Source organism: Carcharhinus amblyrhynchos, chromosome 7, assembly GCF_965287045.1.
Source record: "Carcharhinus amblyrhynchos chromosome 7, sCarAmb.v2.hapA, whole genome shotgun sequence".
Classification (NCBI taxonomy): domain Eukaryota; kingdom Metazoa; phylum Chordata; class Chondrichthyes; order Carcharhiniformes; family Carcharhinidae; genus Carcharhinus; species Carcharhinus amblyrhynchos.
Genome location: NC_137330.1, coordinates 28,201,933 through 28,218,592, shown reverse-complemented (window position 1 = coordinate 28,218,592; position 16,660 = coordinate 28,201,933). Strand labels below are relative to the sequence as shown.

General features: G+C 40.6%; 1 protein-coding gene across 2 annotated transcripts in view; it reads left to right on the top strand.

The window, feature by feature from the left end:
* Positions 1–441: 441 nt before the first annotated feature.
* fbxo25 (F-box protein 25) overlaps positions 442–16,660 on the top strand; it is a 41,141-nt gene continuing 24,922 nt past the window's right edge. For both annotated transcript variants that reach the window (XM_080192062.1, XM_080192061.1), the window contains exons 1-4: positions 442–815; positions 10,185–10,288; positions 15,240–15,289; positions 15,375–15,467. In XM_080192062.1, coding sequence (XP_080048188.1) covers positions 625–815; positions 10,185–10,288; positions 15,240–15,289; positions 15,375–15,467 — 438 coding nt within the window. In that variant the 5' untranslated portion in view covers positions 442–624. The remainder of the gene's footprint in view (positions 816–10,184; positions 10,289–15,239; positions 15,290–15,374; positions 15,468–16,660) is intronic.

Here is a 16,660-nt window from a genome sequence, read left to right as displayed (position 1 = left end):
ATCCTGATCTTTAATCGTGCAATAATTTCTCGCGCGGCAGAACAATGTTTGGCCGGTGCACAGACTGCCCGGAAGTGCAGAATGCAGCATTATGGATAAAACAACATGGAACCCAAAATACTTTTCAATGGTATAACATTTCTTCTACAACTACCACACGCTGAAGAAAAGGGGGGAGAGGGAAACAAAAGTCATTTCGCTGCCATTCTTTTCGCTAAATCAAATAAACTCACAGGGCCATTACACAGTCCGGCTGAAGGAAACCACAGTTGGTCTCTGCAAAGCCACGCGGAACAACAATTGGCCCCAGCTTCTCGATGATTGACGGTTACGTACACCAATGAAAACTCAGAATGGGGAAACGGGGAGGCAGACGGCGACAGATAATTGGACAGATAAGGAGCGCGGGGGCGGGATTTCCGGTTCCGGGGCTTCCGTCAATAAAGGCGGAGGGGAGCTGTTTGTAAACATAGGCAGCGCGAGTGGGCGTTCGAACCCTCCCCAACCGTTGATAACGGCTGTGGCGCGCGCCGCTTCATGTGGATGGCCGCTTCACTGTAAAGCGGTGCGGGCCAGCCGCCGCTTCCGGAGGGAGCAAGTAAGCAAGCAAGCAAGCAAGGAAGGATGCCGTTCTTAGGGCAAGATTGGCGATCCCCGGGAGGATGCTGGGTGAAATCCGAGGATGGCTGGAAACGCTTCGAGTTTTATCGAGAGGAGGATGAGGAGGAGGAAGAGAAGGATGAAGAGGAGAGGGACAAGGAGGACAACAGCCTCCGCCACCGCCAGGGGAAGCAGCAGCAGCAGCTGTATGGACAGTGAGTGCTGACAGACCCGGGACTGAGCCCTTAGCCATAATAAACATCGATGAAGAACAAACTTACCCACCCCATCAGAAAATCAGCCTTAAGTTGTCTTTCATTTTGCTTCTGTGTCTTGTTTCCCTGTTCGTTTTGTTTTTATGTCCTGGCAGCTTTTTCTTTTTAGTTGTGTGCCCCCAGTTGTGCTGCTTATTTTATTTTGGTGTTTTAACTTGTTTTTCTCTGTTATACCTTTGGTTATGGCTGAAATTAACGCACAAGTCAGCGATGTTTCAAGCCCCCATCCTGGGGGTTTAATCCCATGGGAGTTGAGCTGGATCACTAGTTTTTGCCAGCTTCAGTGATGTTCTGGATTCGCCTTCTCTACCTCCCAAAACTCAGCACAAAGGAGCTCTGACAACTTCAGATTGGATAGATTTGTTTCTTGTAAGTGCTACAGGAGATTCTTTTTGGAAGAGACCCTCCACTGGTTTTATTTCAACTTTTTAATACATAGTTTACACCATGCTTGCTCTGAATCCCTTCAGTTTAACACTGGTCCCCACAATATGATGGATGGTATGCAAGACCTGATCTCCACAAGAATTGTACCATATGGTCATTACTGGCAGCACTGTCATGCACACAGGTGGCTCTGACAGCTAGAGGGTTGAGGATTATATTGAATATGTTTTTTTTTCTGGCACCTATACCTTTCAGGATTCTGTCAACACTCTTGTGGAGGTGCATTGGAGCCACCTTTGAAAATGGACATTGAGATCCTGTTGTTTTCTCTTGCCTTTGATGATAGGTGGTAATCAGGAGGTTTCCTAGACTGGCTTTCACCAGATGCCATGAGACTTCATGGGATCCGAGTCAATATCAAAGATTCCCAGAGCTACAGGATGGCACAGCGGATGGCACTGCTGCCTCATAGTGCCAGGGACCCATGTTTGATTCTGGCCTTGGATGATTGTGCAAACTTCTCCCTGTGTCTGTTCCTCTGAGTTCTCCGATTTCCTCCCATAGTCCAAAGAAGTGCAGGTTAAGTGTATAGGCCGTTGTAAATATGTGGGATTACGGGAAGAGGGTGGGCCTGGATCAAAGTGCAGACTCAGTGGGCTAAATGGCCCCCTTCTGTCAGTCTTTAGGGACTCGATGGCTCTATGATACTCTATGCTGGTCATATACCCTAGCTGCAATCTTGGGGTTTGTCCTGCTATTGGGACAGATCGTACCAAGGGATAGTGATGGAGGCGACTGCTAAATTGGTTAATGGGTATGTTTCTGTGGATGATGGAGGAGGCAGTAGGGAGTATCCCCAGAGAGCCCCATAAAGAGAAATCCATCCTGGCACCATTGGGAATTTGTGATGGAGACTGTTACATAGTCTGGTGGCATTTAAAATATTACTGAGCTATTTCATGAATATAACTGCTTGATTGAAAAAAGAATTTGCTCATATGTGCAGTGTAGAGCTTGTTTGCCTCTTAAGATTCTGGTTGAACTTCTAACCTACTCCATATATTTAGGGGTTGGGGTACTGGTGGTGTGTGTGACACAAGTAGGTGGGAGGTCTTCTAATAGGTTTGCTCCAGGGTCTGGCAAAAATCATCATCCATGGGTCCAGGATATGCAAAATAAAGGATTTTAGGGCCTCTGGATACTTGCCCCTCTTTGGAGGACTTGCATGTAATGTCCTCCTTTTTATTTAAAGTATTTCATAATTGGTGAGTACCGTTGGTTATGTATTAGCTATCAGAAGAGAATGCTACTCTAAAGTTTGCATTTTTGTCTATTTGTTGTGAGCTAATTGTTTTGGTGATGCCTTGCTTTTGTAATAGGGGAATTGACAATTATTTTGCAGCAAGTGGTAACTGTTAATTCTCTCAACACAATCCAATGTGCTTGATTGGTTAACTGTGAGATTTAGTGGTCAGTTATATGTTGCAGATTGGGGCATGGAAAGGAATAATTTCACAGTTACTAATTTTGTAGAGCTGTTATTCGTATTCAGTTGTTTCAAAAGCTTCATATATATATATCAGCTGAGAATGTGTAATGGAGCATTAGAAACTGAAAATTGTATATTTATTTAATGTTCTAATATGCATGGTTATTTTGTCTTGCATCCACAGAAGGGAAGACAGGGGCCTAATAATTTGCAATATTACAAGTTAGATTTTTACCACCAGTGGGAAATTCATTTTTTTTCATTCAGTTTGCAGTATCTCTTATTATTTAAAAGAAAGACTGTTGCATGATGGTGACTGGTATCGTTTGTTGCAGTGCCATTTACTCTACTGATATCTTTGTGAAATCTAGCCTTGTGTCTCAGATTGAAAGTCCAAAGTTTTGTACAACCATGGAGCTCTTGTCCCAATTGTGAGGCTGCAAATGCTATAGTTCCCACTGATTAGGGATCTGGAATCTGTGTCTCTCAAGTTAGTGATGATCAGATGAGGATGCACAGCAGCATTGCAACAAGTATTTAATAACCTAGAAAATTTAACGAATTGGCACCTTTTTCTGTTTGAAAGTATTGAAGTTTAAATTGGTTTCCTGCCATGATATGAAGTTAAGCTTTTTGATTCAGATAAGTGCTGTAACGACCTTGGTTGATACTAACTCTCCCCATAATTTTCACCACTCTCTTCTGCCACCAGGATATTGATGTTGGTGATTCAGTAATGTTAATTAATGTCATTGAATGTCAAGGCTGGTGATGGTTATTGCTTCACACCACACAAGTGCCAGGTAATGACCATCATGCCGTAACATTCAATAGCATCACTATTAAAACCATATAATCCCTACAGTGCAGAAGGAGGCCATTCAGCCCATCAAGTCTATACTGACTCAAAGAGCATCTTTCCAGGTGGGTTAAGGTTGATGTTGTAACCATTAATCAGAAACTTGACTGGTCCAGCCATGAAAATATTACGGCAATAGGAACAGTTAAAGGTTGGGTATTCTGATACCCCACAGCTTTTAAAAGAACCTATAAGGCCTAGTCAAGAGTGTGATGAAATATTCTCCACTTACTTGGATGATTTCAGCTCTGATCATACTCAGAAGCTTAATACCACCCAGGAAAAAGCAGCCCACTTGTTGGTGTACAGTGCATCACCTTTAAATGTTTACTACTTCCCCAACCAACGCATCATGGTTACTGTATGCAATTACACTGCAAAACCTCATTAAGGCTCCTTTTGACAGTACCTTTCAAAGCTATGATCTCTTACTGAGATGGACAAAGGCAGCAGGTGCAACAGGAACACCACCACAAGTTTCTACTCCAACATCATTGAGACATTTGTCATTCTTGCACCATTTCCAAATCATAATCCAGGAGATGATGGGGTAGTAGCAATGTGGTTAGACTAATAATCCAATGGTCTAGGCTAATTCCTTGATGACATGGCAGATGGTGGAATTTAAATCCAGTTAATCAATTTGGAAAACTTTTCATTACAACTCCTCAGATACTGAAGCAGTCCATGTCCAAATGCAATAAGGCCTGGGCAATATCCAGGCTCAGGCTGATAAATGGCAAGTAACTTTCATGCCACACAAGTGTCAGGCAATGACAATCTCCAGCAAAAGAGGATCTAACCATTGCTCCTTGACATTCAATGGCATTACCATTGCTGAATCACTCTTTATCGACATCCTGGGGGCTACCATTGACCAGAAACTGAACTGGACTAGCCATATGAATCCTGTGGCAAGTAACTCGCCTGTCCACCATCTACAAGGCAGAAGTCAGGAATGTGTGTATTGGAATAGTCCACTCACCTAGTTGAGTGCAGCTCCAACAGTACAAGAAACTCAACATCATTCAGAAGAAAGCAGCCTACTCGATTGCTAGCCCTTTCACAAACAACTAATCGCTCTACTACTGACAAACAGTGGCAGCTATGTGTCCAATCAAAGATGCAGTAAAAGAACTCACCTTGGTGTTCCTTAGGCAACACCTTCCAAATCCATACCCACTACCATCTAGAAGGACAAGAACAGCATATATCTGGGAACACCAGATCTGGAAGTGACCCACAAAGCCACTTGTCATCCTGACTTTGAAATATACTGCTGTTTCTTCACTGTCACTGGGTCAGAATCCTGAAACTCCCTCCCTCACAGCACTGTGGGTGTACCCACACCTCACGAATTGCAGTGGTTTAAGAAGGCTGCTTGCCACCACCTTCTGAAGGGCAACTAGAGATGGACAATAAATGCTGTTCTAGCCAGGGATGCCCACATCCCATAAATAGAAAAAATAATGGTGACCATTGTCTAAAATAAGAATAATTATGACCATGAAATTGTCATTCACTGTAAAACCCATCTGGTTCACTAATTTTTTTTTTTAGGAACAAGATCTGCTGTCCTTGCCTTATTTCGCCTACATGTGACTCCAGACCCAATTTTGTTGACTTTTAACTGTGCTATGAAATGGGCTGGTAAGCCACTTGGTTCAAGGGCTATTAGGGCAGCAAATCTTGGCCTTGCTTGTGACACCAACATTCAACAAAAGAGAAAGAAGGCAACTCCCCATCACGTTTTGAGGACTGTAGATGCCCAGATTCCATAAACAATTTTTAAAATTCTGGGGTTTGGGTGTAGTACTGTAGACTTTAGTACAAGTAGAGGACTCACTGAAGCTTTTCCCAAACAATCAAACTGCCTAAATGTCCTTTTACATTGAGTCAGGACTGTTTGTTTTTTATAAGTATGTGTTTGTTAGTTACAAGTCAGATTGTTGGAGTGTTAAATTATACATCTTTAAAAGCTATCTAGACAGAATTGTAGTTCAGGATGTCACTATAGCGTCCTAGTACTATGTATTGATAAGAAGTTAACTGCCATCCTACCAAATTTAAGTTCAACAGGGTAAATCTCTTGCTTGCAATAAGCAAAACATTATTTCCTTAATCACACTTAAAAAAGAAACCCTACTGTAAGTATAAGTGGTTAATAAATTCTGCTACCTTGGGTCCAGAGTGACAGGTAATCTGCCTCTTGATGCAGAACTCGATGATACACACAAGGAAAGCAGCTACCACTTATTTCAGCCCACTCATTAAACGTTCATGGATTAACATCAAACTGAGCCAAATTCCTGGTTTGAGGTCTGTTATTCTTTCATGGGATATGGGTGTTATTGGCCAGCATTCATTGCCAGTTTTTAATTGCCCTTGAGAAGATGATGATGAGCTGCTTCCTTGAGCTATTTAATATCCAGTTGAAGTAGGTACATCCACAGTGCTGTTGGGTAGAGTTCCAGGATTTTGACCCAGTGACAGTGAAGGAATGATGATGGTAGTTTCAGGTCAGAATGGTGTATGGATTTGAGGGGAAATGTAGCTGGTGGTGCATCCGATGCATTGGCTGCCCCTGTCCTTCTAGGTGATAGAGGAAAGTGCTGTTGAAGGAGCCTTGGTGAGTTTGTTTTATGTCTATGAAACATGGACCGCTTGCAGCTTTCAAGAAAGGAAGCTCAACACCTTTCACCATCACTGTTTGCAGAGCATCTTGAAGGACAAATCCCAAATGTAGCATTCCCCTCAAAGGTAAATCTGCAGTGTGTGCTAGCACTTGTCAAGCAACATGACTTTGGTGGCTCAAGTAAGTTCAGAGGATGGAAGATGGTTGCACACCTAGGAATATTCTGTCCAGTGCAGTAGCCAGAGCCAGGTGAACAATACTTTGCCCATAGTTTTCCTTCGAGGAGCTTTGGACAAACATGACGAGAAGACCTGGAATGTCAAATAATTGGAGGAACCAGCTGACGATAGAGAAAAATGGCACGATCACCTGTGGGCCTGCCTGCACCACAATGATGATTGATGGCTACAACAGCTTGACAACTAACATTCAAACTATTGATACCTGCTTCTCATTGGCTTCTTTTTGGCATCAGCAAAAGTTCACCAAATGAAGCTACGCTAAGCTGAACATCATTTTATGCAGAGGAATGACAAACTTTCCGTTTACTGAATTAGTACTCCCACGTTTAAAGATTGTGTTTATTTTTATATAGTAAAAGAGGCAGCCATTTCTTTGTTTTATCATAGAATCCTTGCAACTGCAGAAGGACACCATTTGGCCCATTTAGCTGCTAATCCCCCTGACACTAAGGAACAATTTATCATGGCCAATAAACCTATCCTGGACTGTGGGAGGAAACAGGAGCACCTGGAGGAAACCGACACAGACACTGGGAGAACTCACAAACTTCGCAGTCATCATAGGCTATAATTGAACCCAGGTCCCTGGTGCTGTGAGGCAGCAGTGCTAACCACTTTACTAATGTGCCACCCTTAATTTATTCCAAATACTATTCTTCTCCAGATCCCTCAAAATTGGAAGCTAGCTAAGGATGGTGAAGTGCTAGGTAAAATCATTGGCAATAAATCCATGATGCCGTAGTCTGATTCCATTCATGCATCTATGAATGGGGTGAATCTGAAAAGTATTTCAATAATCTGCATTCCAAGTTATCATTTTAAATTTATAGACATACTGTTCACGTGGTACTGTAACATCAAGATTTTCCTCCAATCTGCCCTGCAAGGTTGTAGAGACTTCAGATGAAGTTTACTAGAACCATCTAGTAATGTGGGACTTTTGTATCAAGGAAAACTAGATGATGTGAGATTGCTGTCCATGGAGTAGAGAAGGGGGTAAAACTGTTTCCATTGGTAGAAGGGTGAGCCAAGATATAAAGATAATTGAAAGGAGAACCTGAGACGCAGCAAACTGTTTTCATGCAGCAAGTTGTGGTCTGGAATGCACAGCCTCAATGGTGGTAGATGCAAATTCAGTAATAACTTTCAAAAGGGGACCGGATAATTACTTGGGGTGTGCAAACTTGAACTGCTAAAGGGATGTGAAGAAGCAACTTTCTAGATAGTTCTTTTAAAGAGATGGCACAATGGGTTGACTATTTGCCTTCTAGGGTTAAAATCCAGAAATCTGCAGTTAAAACCTTGATGCTGTCATCTCACCTGAATCTGCACATTTGTCAGGATCTAATTTTGGCCATTTCATTGGTAGTAGATCAAAATTATTTCAGTAGGGTTGAGTTCCTCCATGGAGTGGTGAGGAGCAAGTTGTTTTGACCTATCATGTACATGGATTGATGTAATTTTAAAATTAAAACAAGACTGAATTGTTTTCTTCAAATCATCTAATTTGAAGCTTGTAAATGCAAATAGCCTTTATTGTAGTGTTGTTTATATGACTTGGAATTTATTTGAAGATTTTGAATCATGAAATGGGTTGGCTCCAGTGCTTTTGCATTTGAGTATTAAAAATATACAGAAATTAAACTTTTTAATATTAAATATGTGCAAATATTAGGTTGAATCTTCATTTACCACCTCCTGTTGCTTTACTTCCTACCTGTTAACACTTATCACACCTTTGCAATTAACTGCATTGCCATACGGATAAAAGATATTTGACCTATATTGAACTCTTGAAATCTGTTTCATGTATAGCAGATTTGATAAATTTGTACCATTCATAAAGTAGGAAACTCATTCATGCTACTGTAATCTGGAATAAAAGGCATTTCTCCCTATTATTTAACTGGCATTACACTAGCTAACTTGCCCAAAGCTTGCTTCCAATTTGATTTATTATTGTCATACGTATTAGCATACAGTGAAAAGTATTGTTTCTTGCGCACTATACAGACAAAGCATATCATTCATAGAGAAGGAAAGAGAGAGAGAGTGTAGAATGAAGTGTTACAGTCATAGCTAGGGTGTAGGGAAAGATTAGCTTAGTGCAGGGTAAGTCCATTCAAAAGTTTGATGGCAGCATGGAGGAAAACTGTTTTTGAGTTGGTTGGTACGTGATCTCAGACTTTTGTATCTTTTTTCTGATGGAAGAAAGAATGTCTGGGGTACACAGGGTCCTTAATTATGGTGGCTGCTTTGCCGAGGGAGTGGGAAGTGTAAATCATGTCAATGGATGGGAGACTGGTTTGCGTGATGGATTGGGCTACATTCACAACCTTTTGTAGTTTCTTGCAGTCTTGGGCAGAGCGGGAGCCATACCAAGCTGCGATACAATTAGAAACAGTGCTTTCTACAATGCATCTGAGTGCATCCAAGTGTTGATCATTGTTTTCTTTTCCCTGGCATTAGTCCTCCACTTTCATCAAACCTCCCTTGGTTTTAATGTCTGGCAAATTCTCAAGTGGTTTCTGGCTTAATTGTGATTTTCATTAGGTAGTTTGTATGTTTCTATAGGGCGTCATTCTGATTATTTTCAAGTCTGAAAATGTTTGCTAAATTTCCCCTTAACAGAAATTTTTAATGCCAGGAGTCAACCATGTGGCTTTTTTTTCTGCACTCTGTCTCTGGCTTAAGTGATTTTTATTGTGGTGAGCAAAACAGAAGAGTTCAACATGCATCTGACCAGGGCACTGTATAATTATGACGTTTTCTGAATTGTGCTGAACTGACCTTGTATTACTTCTGTTCCACTGTTTGGTTCTGAATCAATGATCATACTTTCTGTTCCATCATTGGCTTTTGCTGGTGTATTTGTTTCGCCATTGTGTAAAAACTTGCACTTCTCCTGTATTGAATTAATCTGTCACTGATTTTTCCCACGTGCAATTGAATCATTAAGCTCAATATTCCAACCCTTGGCTGCTTTGCCAACTAATAGATATTTTGTTGATTGCAAAGCACTTGAAAGGAATACATTTCACACAAAATTGTATGAAAATATTTGGAACTGTAAAGCAAATAAATGCTTTGCAGCACCTACATATTTCTGTCTACAGTTTTACATACCAAAAAGCAAAGCAATTTGGATTAGTGTTGTAATAGCATTCCACTTCACTTCTCTCTGCAGTTACCAAACAAAAGCATCTCTACAAGAAATCCTAAATATATATTGTTAAATCTAAATATTTGTGCTTGATAATCAGTAAATGAACCAGTTGAAGCATTCACTGTAGGTAAGGTTTCATTGCTTCATTTTGGTTGCACTTTTTTGAAAAGGCAATATAGTTTTGATTCTAGTTTCCAATGAGAAGTTTACTTTGCCTTTGACATAACTTAAATGTGGAAGTTTCAAAATGTAAAGTCTTTGAAACTATAATTTGATATGCATTTATATTCTAACATTAACAGAATGCTGAAACTATCCTGCAATACCGGCAGTCTGTGAAATTTCAAACAAAACTGTTTTCCTGGAGTAGTTCAAAGTGCATGACTTATTTCATTATGAACTCTCATTAATACTGTTTAAAAATATGCATAAATTCAGTATTTAGCCACATGAAACTTTTATATTAAAACTAACATCTACACTATGATCACATTTTTAGGTGAAGTATTTGAGCTCCTTTGTTTTCAATAGATTGCAAGAAGAGAACAAGGAAAATGAAATTATTGGGGAAGACTGTGAGGTGGTAGTGAAAAAAAGGAAGAAAGATCACTTCAATAACAACACAAAGACCCAATGTAAGGTTTTTCATATTTACTTATTTTAAGGTAAACACTAAACACTTGCTGGCTAAATTATTTGAACACCTGTTATGCAAAACATGCATTGATTTGGATACAGTATACAAATTACTCTTTAATTATACAGTAGCTGTTTGTGATTTCTGAAATATTTGGTTTAATGCAGGTACAAAATTTTCTTTTCTTTGGCAAACCTGCATTTTTTTTTCAGATGCACATATACGTCTGTTTTGTTTCAAGAAATTAGAATATCTTGCATCACTAGAGAATCTCATTTTCTGATTTTTTTTTTCCTTCAATTATCCTAAATTTCTGTTTGAATTGAAAGTATAGAAAAGGACATCATTTAATTATACTGTATCAATTTGAGATTCTCTGGTTGCAACAGTGTAAGAGGAGACCCTCATTTATAATTGTTACCGAATGCATGTTCCCATTAAAAGACTGTTGAATTTAATTTGCAATATACAAGTACAATATTTATAACTTTTTCTAGTTTCAGCAAGCTATGGTTAAGCAACCATCTTCAAGAATGAGCCTGATTAGCAGAAACTTTGTCAAAAGTTGATTTTTATTTTAAATCATAGTACTCCTGCTAATCAGCAGTAAACATGGGTGGTGCCAATACCAGAAACATAATGAAAATTGTTACACTTCTAATGATCAACAACACATCATTTTTGAGATTTCTTTTGATCTTTGAGAAAGTTTGAGTAATTTTGACAAGAGGCAAGCTCAATCTAATAGGACCAGTAGAATGCGGGGTTAAATAGATAATGTCCAAAAATGGACACCGGGATGGCAATGCACAGTTAACTTGAGCTCCTTCATTGCAATGCTGCCATGTCAAATTCATGCTGCCAACTGCAAAATGCAGTAAATACTCTCTGTTCTGTTCAATGGCTGCACTCATCAGCAAGCATGTGGTATTCGGAGTGTAAAAGTATCTTATCAGGTTGAAAAAAAACTTGGAGAGAGTGAGGTATCATGTTGGGTTGATCGTCTCTTATATGAAGCATTTAGATGAGCACTTGAAGCACCATAGCGTATAAGGCCTCGGATAAAGTGCTGGAAAATGGGTTTAGAATAGATAGGTGCTCGATTGCTGGTGCAGACGCAAGAGGTCAAAGGAACTCTTTTTTTTTGTGCTGTAAAAATCTGTCACTAACTGGCGAAAAAGCTAGAGATGGTTTAGAGTTGAATTAAAGAGTACAGAGGTCAGTGGAACTATAAAAAAGGCATGAAAGATTAAGTCACTACAGGGATGCTGATGCAAAGCACAAGGAGAATGTAATGAAATAAGTAAAGAAACACAAAAAAAATGTGGGAAGCAGATGCATTGCCAACAGTTGATTTTTTTTTGTGTAATGATCTTTGTTCCAGTACTACTCTGATCCCACTTCCCTTTTACCAGTTTTTTGATTTTTTTTCTTCAGTATTGTTTATTGCACGTTATCCTCTTGCTGTTGTTATTGATTCTCACCTTAACAGGTGGCAACAAGGGCTGACTGGTCATAATGACCATTTCTATAAAACAAATTTTGATACTTATTCAGCTGAGTATTTCAGGGTTCCTTGAGATGTCCAGGCAGCAGACTGTTTCCTGAGGGCACCAACAATATTTCTTAATGGTCCATATTTAAGACCACCCCATGAGTGGGGATTTTGGACTGAAGTCAGGAGGCATGTCATGAGTGGATAATCTTTACCACACAGTAGCCATTCTTTTGGTTTTCCGTGAAGCATAAAATGCAGCTGGCGCAAAGTACTGCCACAGAAGTGACGGACCCTTAAATACTGCCAGAATAATGATCATTTATCTGTATAAGACACCATGCCCAGTTGTACACCAGCTGCCCATTTCCATTCAGGAAATAGCAGAAGTCATATGAAGCATGTTCAAAGCAATGGGCATGCACTTAATTCCCTACACCTTGAGGAAGGGTACAATTTGTGAAAACTTGAGAATAAGGTTGAACCTGTATCTTTTTATGCTAACAGCTTCCTGTGTCCTCAATATGCAACTGTAAACTGCAAACTAAAGACATTGCTTATATTATATTTCCAACAGCAATTTGGAAGGAATGAGACACATGACCTTGAAGCCCCAGACAGGATTGCAACTACAGCAATCAATAGATTTTGGTCACAATCTCTTTACTGAAGTGCACATGGTCATTGCTGAAGTTCGAGTAAAAGAATTGTTTCCTAAAGACCTTTGATGGATATGATTTCTTGCTAAGAACTCTTCTTCCCTCTTAAGTGATGTCCGTGGCATTTTGTCATTTCCCCTGAAATGCTTAATTGCAAAAGGAGAACATGTAAGCTGCCTATGAGTAGAATCCATTTAGCACAGGTCTTCAAATAAACAAAAATGTACTTCAACCAAAACCCTTCTTGTCGATTGCTGAATTTTTTAGACAAGTATAGGAAAGTTGCAAAACACGCAGTTGCACCAACTAACCTGTAAATGGCTCACAATCCCTTTAACAAGGACTATTGGAAGGGCCCTTCATGCTACTTAACATATTTAATTCCAAGCTTCAGACAATTATATTCTGGCTTCTGTTGGGTGACGTTAATTGAAATGCTGGCCAGCACAATATTGGTGTGCAACCTCTTTAAGTTGGCTTTTCGGAGTCATTAATCTTCAATCAGTGTCTTCAGAGATAAGTGCTCCCAGCAGGCACTATGATATTTTGCACTAAAAGTGGGATAATCCAGCATGGCAGTGAAGAACCTCATCTCAGCCACATCTAAGACTCTTCAACTCCCAGAGGGAAATTGTGCCTCCAGTATTTTCTTGCTGCAAGGAGAGTCAAGAAATGTGTGTGCTAGGCTGATATTTTTGGTGATTGATCTTGCTTCAGAAGCCAGTGCCTGTTTTAGCTATAATTTGATCCAATAAAATTGTAAAATGGCTATGGAAAAAGTGATATCTTTTGAAGTTCTTAGCCTTGACATATGTAAGGGAAAGCTATTCTGAACATTAGGTAATCTGTTCAGTACAAAGAACAACACAGCACAGGAAACAGGCCCTTTGGCCCAACAAGCCTGCGCCGCCATTTTAATGTTCAGTGAATGCCTCCTCTACCTTCTACCTATGACTTTTCTCTACGCCAGATTTGGGGAGGTCTAATTTGGGGACAATTTGTTAACACCAGTCAGCCTAAAAGCGTGTTTTTGGGGTGTGGGAGGAAACCGGAGTGCCTGAGGGAAAACCCCACGCAAGCACAGGGAGAATGTGCAAACTCCCACAGACACCGACACATGTCGGAGATCTGACCCAGGTCCATGTATGTGCACAGCAAACAGTGATAGTCACTGAGCTGTCGTGTTGCCCATCAGCTGGTCCAGTAAATTGCTTGATAGGGCGGACGCAACACGGTTTCATTAAAGGGAAGTCGTGTCTGACAAATTTACTGGAGTTCTATGAGGATGTGTCTAGGGCAGTGGATAGAGGAGAGCCGGTGGATGTGGTCTTTCTGGATTTTCAGAAGGCGTTTGACAAGGTACCTCACAAGAGGTTATTGCAGAAGGTCAGGGGACATGGAGTTGGGGGTAGGGTGTTAGCGTGGATAGAGGATTGGTTGTCAAATAGGAGGCAGAGAGTGGGGGTCAATGGGTGCTATTCGGATTGGCGGTTGGTGACTAGTGGGGTGCCCCAGGGGTCGGTGCTGGGGCCTCAGCTATTTACCATTTACATAGATGATCTGGAGGAGGGAACCGAGTGCAGGGTGTCGAAATTTGCTGATGACACCAAGATTGGGGGAAAGGCAAATTGTGCGGAGGGTGTGGAGAGTCTGCAGAAGGATCTAGATAGGCTGGGCGAATGGGCCAGGAACTGGCAAATGGAATTTAATGTTGGCAAGTGTGAGGTGGTCCACTTTGGTAGGAATAATGGTAGGAAGGATTATTACTTACGTGGCGAAAAACTGCAGCAGGTGACGGTGCAGAGGGACCTCGGGGTCCTTGTGCATGAGTCGCAAAAACCCAGCTTGCAGGTGCAGCAGGTGGTCAGGAAGGCGAATGGGATGCTGGCCTTCATAGCGAGGGGGATTGAATATAAAAGTAGGGAGGTCTTGCTGCAGCTGTATAGGGCATTGGTGAGGCCACAGCTGGAGTACTGTGTGCAGTTTTGGGCGCCGCACCTGCGCAAGGATATTTTGGCCCTGGAGGGAGTGCAGAGGAGGTTTACTAGGCTGATACCGGAGTTGAGGGGATTGAGCTATGAGGAGAGGCTGAATAAACTAGGCTTGTACTCGTTAGAGTTTAGAAGAATGAGGGGAGATCTCATTGAGACGTATAAGATGATGAATGGGATGGATAGGATAGAGGTGGAGAGACTCTTCCCGCTCAAAAAAGACAGTAGGACTAGGGGGCACAGCCTCAAGATAAAGGGGAGGCGGTTTAGAACGGAGTTGAGGAGGAACTTCTTCACTCAAAGGGTGGTGAATCTCTGGAATTCTCTGCCCGTTGAAGTGGTGGAGGCTGCCTCGCTAAATATTTTTAAGAAGCGGGTTGATGGGTTCTTGATAAGAGAGGGGATTAAGGGTTATGGGGAGAGGGCGGGAAAGTGGAACTGAGCAGCGACAGATCAGCCATGATCTTATTGAATGGCGGGGCAGGCTCGAAGGGCTAGATGGCCTACTCCTGCTCCTATTTCTTATGTTCTTATGTTCTTATACGCTAACGACTTGAAGCACTAGGCAGCTCTCGAAGCAACATCCAAGAGCAGCCCTCGCACGACCCACCGCACGTATGCCCCTTGTCGGCCAACAAGGTGGACCGAATCACCAGTGGATGTAAAAAAAACTACATCAATAAACATACACAGCTTATACAGTAGATGGGGAAAATGAGCCAAAATGGAAATATGAGGATGGGGAAACTAGATTGAGATTTGAAAGTGGGCTCCAAAAATGTATTTATATTTCATGTTTTTCAGACTTTTATCAGGAAAAGTGGATCTATGTTCATAAAGGAAGCACCAGAGAAGTAGGTTAATATTCTCTATAAGCTTTATTGTCACTTTAATTTTTATCCCTGTTTTTTAAAATATTCTAACTTGTTTTATTTGTAGAGGCATGGTTATTGTACACTGGGAGAAGCTTTTAATCGTTTGGATTTTTCAAGTGCAATTCAAGACATGAGAAGATTCAACTATGTTGTGAAAGTAAGTTTATCTTTGAACTTGGTGTCCTTGTAAAGAACAAATTTATATTTGAGCAAAGCATCACATTATGTTGAAATTCCATTCTTTCAGATTTTTTTAAATAAATTAGATTGCAAAATTTAATATGTAAATTGGCTTGGGTTGCTCCCAAGAAGATTGCATTGCTATGGCTAATTTTTCAAATAATATTATAATTGCATGTATTATGAACACATTTTGTCTGCCACAAATGAACTAAAGCTATCTTTCCCTGGGCTACCTTTCCCTGGTCACAATGTGGTAACTTTAATTGTCAAATTACTCATTTTAATTGCAGATTTTGGATAATATTCATACTTTTTAAGTACGAAATCAGCAGATAAATAAGTTTTAATTTTGCAGTTTACTCGTTCATCCTTATCTGAGACATTTAGCTTCACAAATAATAGTGTTTAAAAGAGTTTTGAATTCTAGGGCAAAGATATTCCAATGTACTTTGTGATATAACTAGTGTTGTGTGCATTCAGTGGACTCTTTTTAATAAATTGATGTATGTGGAGTGAACAGCATACACATCTATTTATGTTCTTTCTTTTGAAGCACTCATAGCGGGAGTGTTCACTTTCACGAAGAAAGAAATTATATAATGGTTCTGTCTGCTGAATGTAATACTTAGCAGGGAATTTATTCTTCAGTTGCATTAAGAACTATTTATTACCTGCGTTATAAGCTGGTGTTAGAGGAATGAATATAAATGTTATAAATTATAGGTTAATTCTTTCTCTCACCCTGGCCATTCTCTTGATGCAGTCTTTATCTTTGTTCTCTTAAGTTCAGGGGATTCAGATTTGAACAGATGTGGCAAGCAACTGGTTTAGCCAGTCACTGCCATATCTGACTGAACCACGTTTAGCACTACTGAGCCCTGCTATCAGATGCAGAAACTGTCTTACTATTTCAAGTTCATCCAGGAAAGCAAAAGTAACCCTCTACTACTTCTCTTGACTGCAAGCCTTTTAAAGCCCTCTCATCTGTCTCCTCCACTCTCTTCTACAGTGACAAGTGTGAGGAACTCATGGACAGCAAGACCATTTGATCACTGCATTTGTTACTTGAGTCCACCTAGCCAAACCTCTCCTAAGGTTCCCTCTGTCCTTGTTCTGATTTGTTTCCTCCTCCAAGTTTCTCCACTTCTTTTCCCCCGCATCATGCTT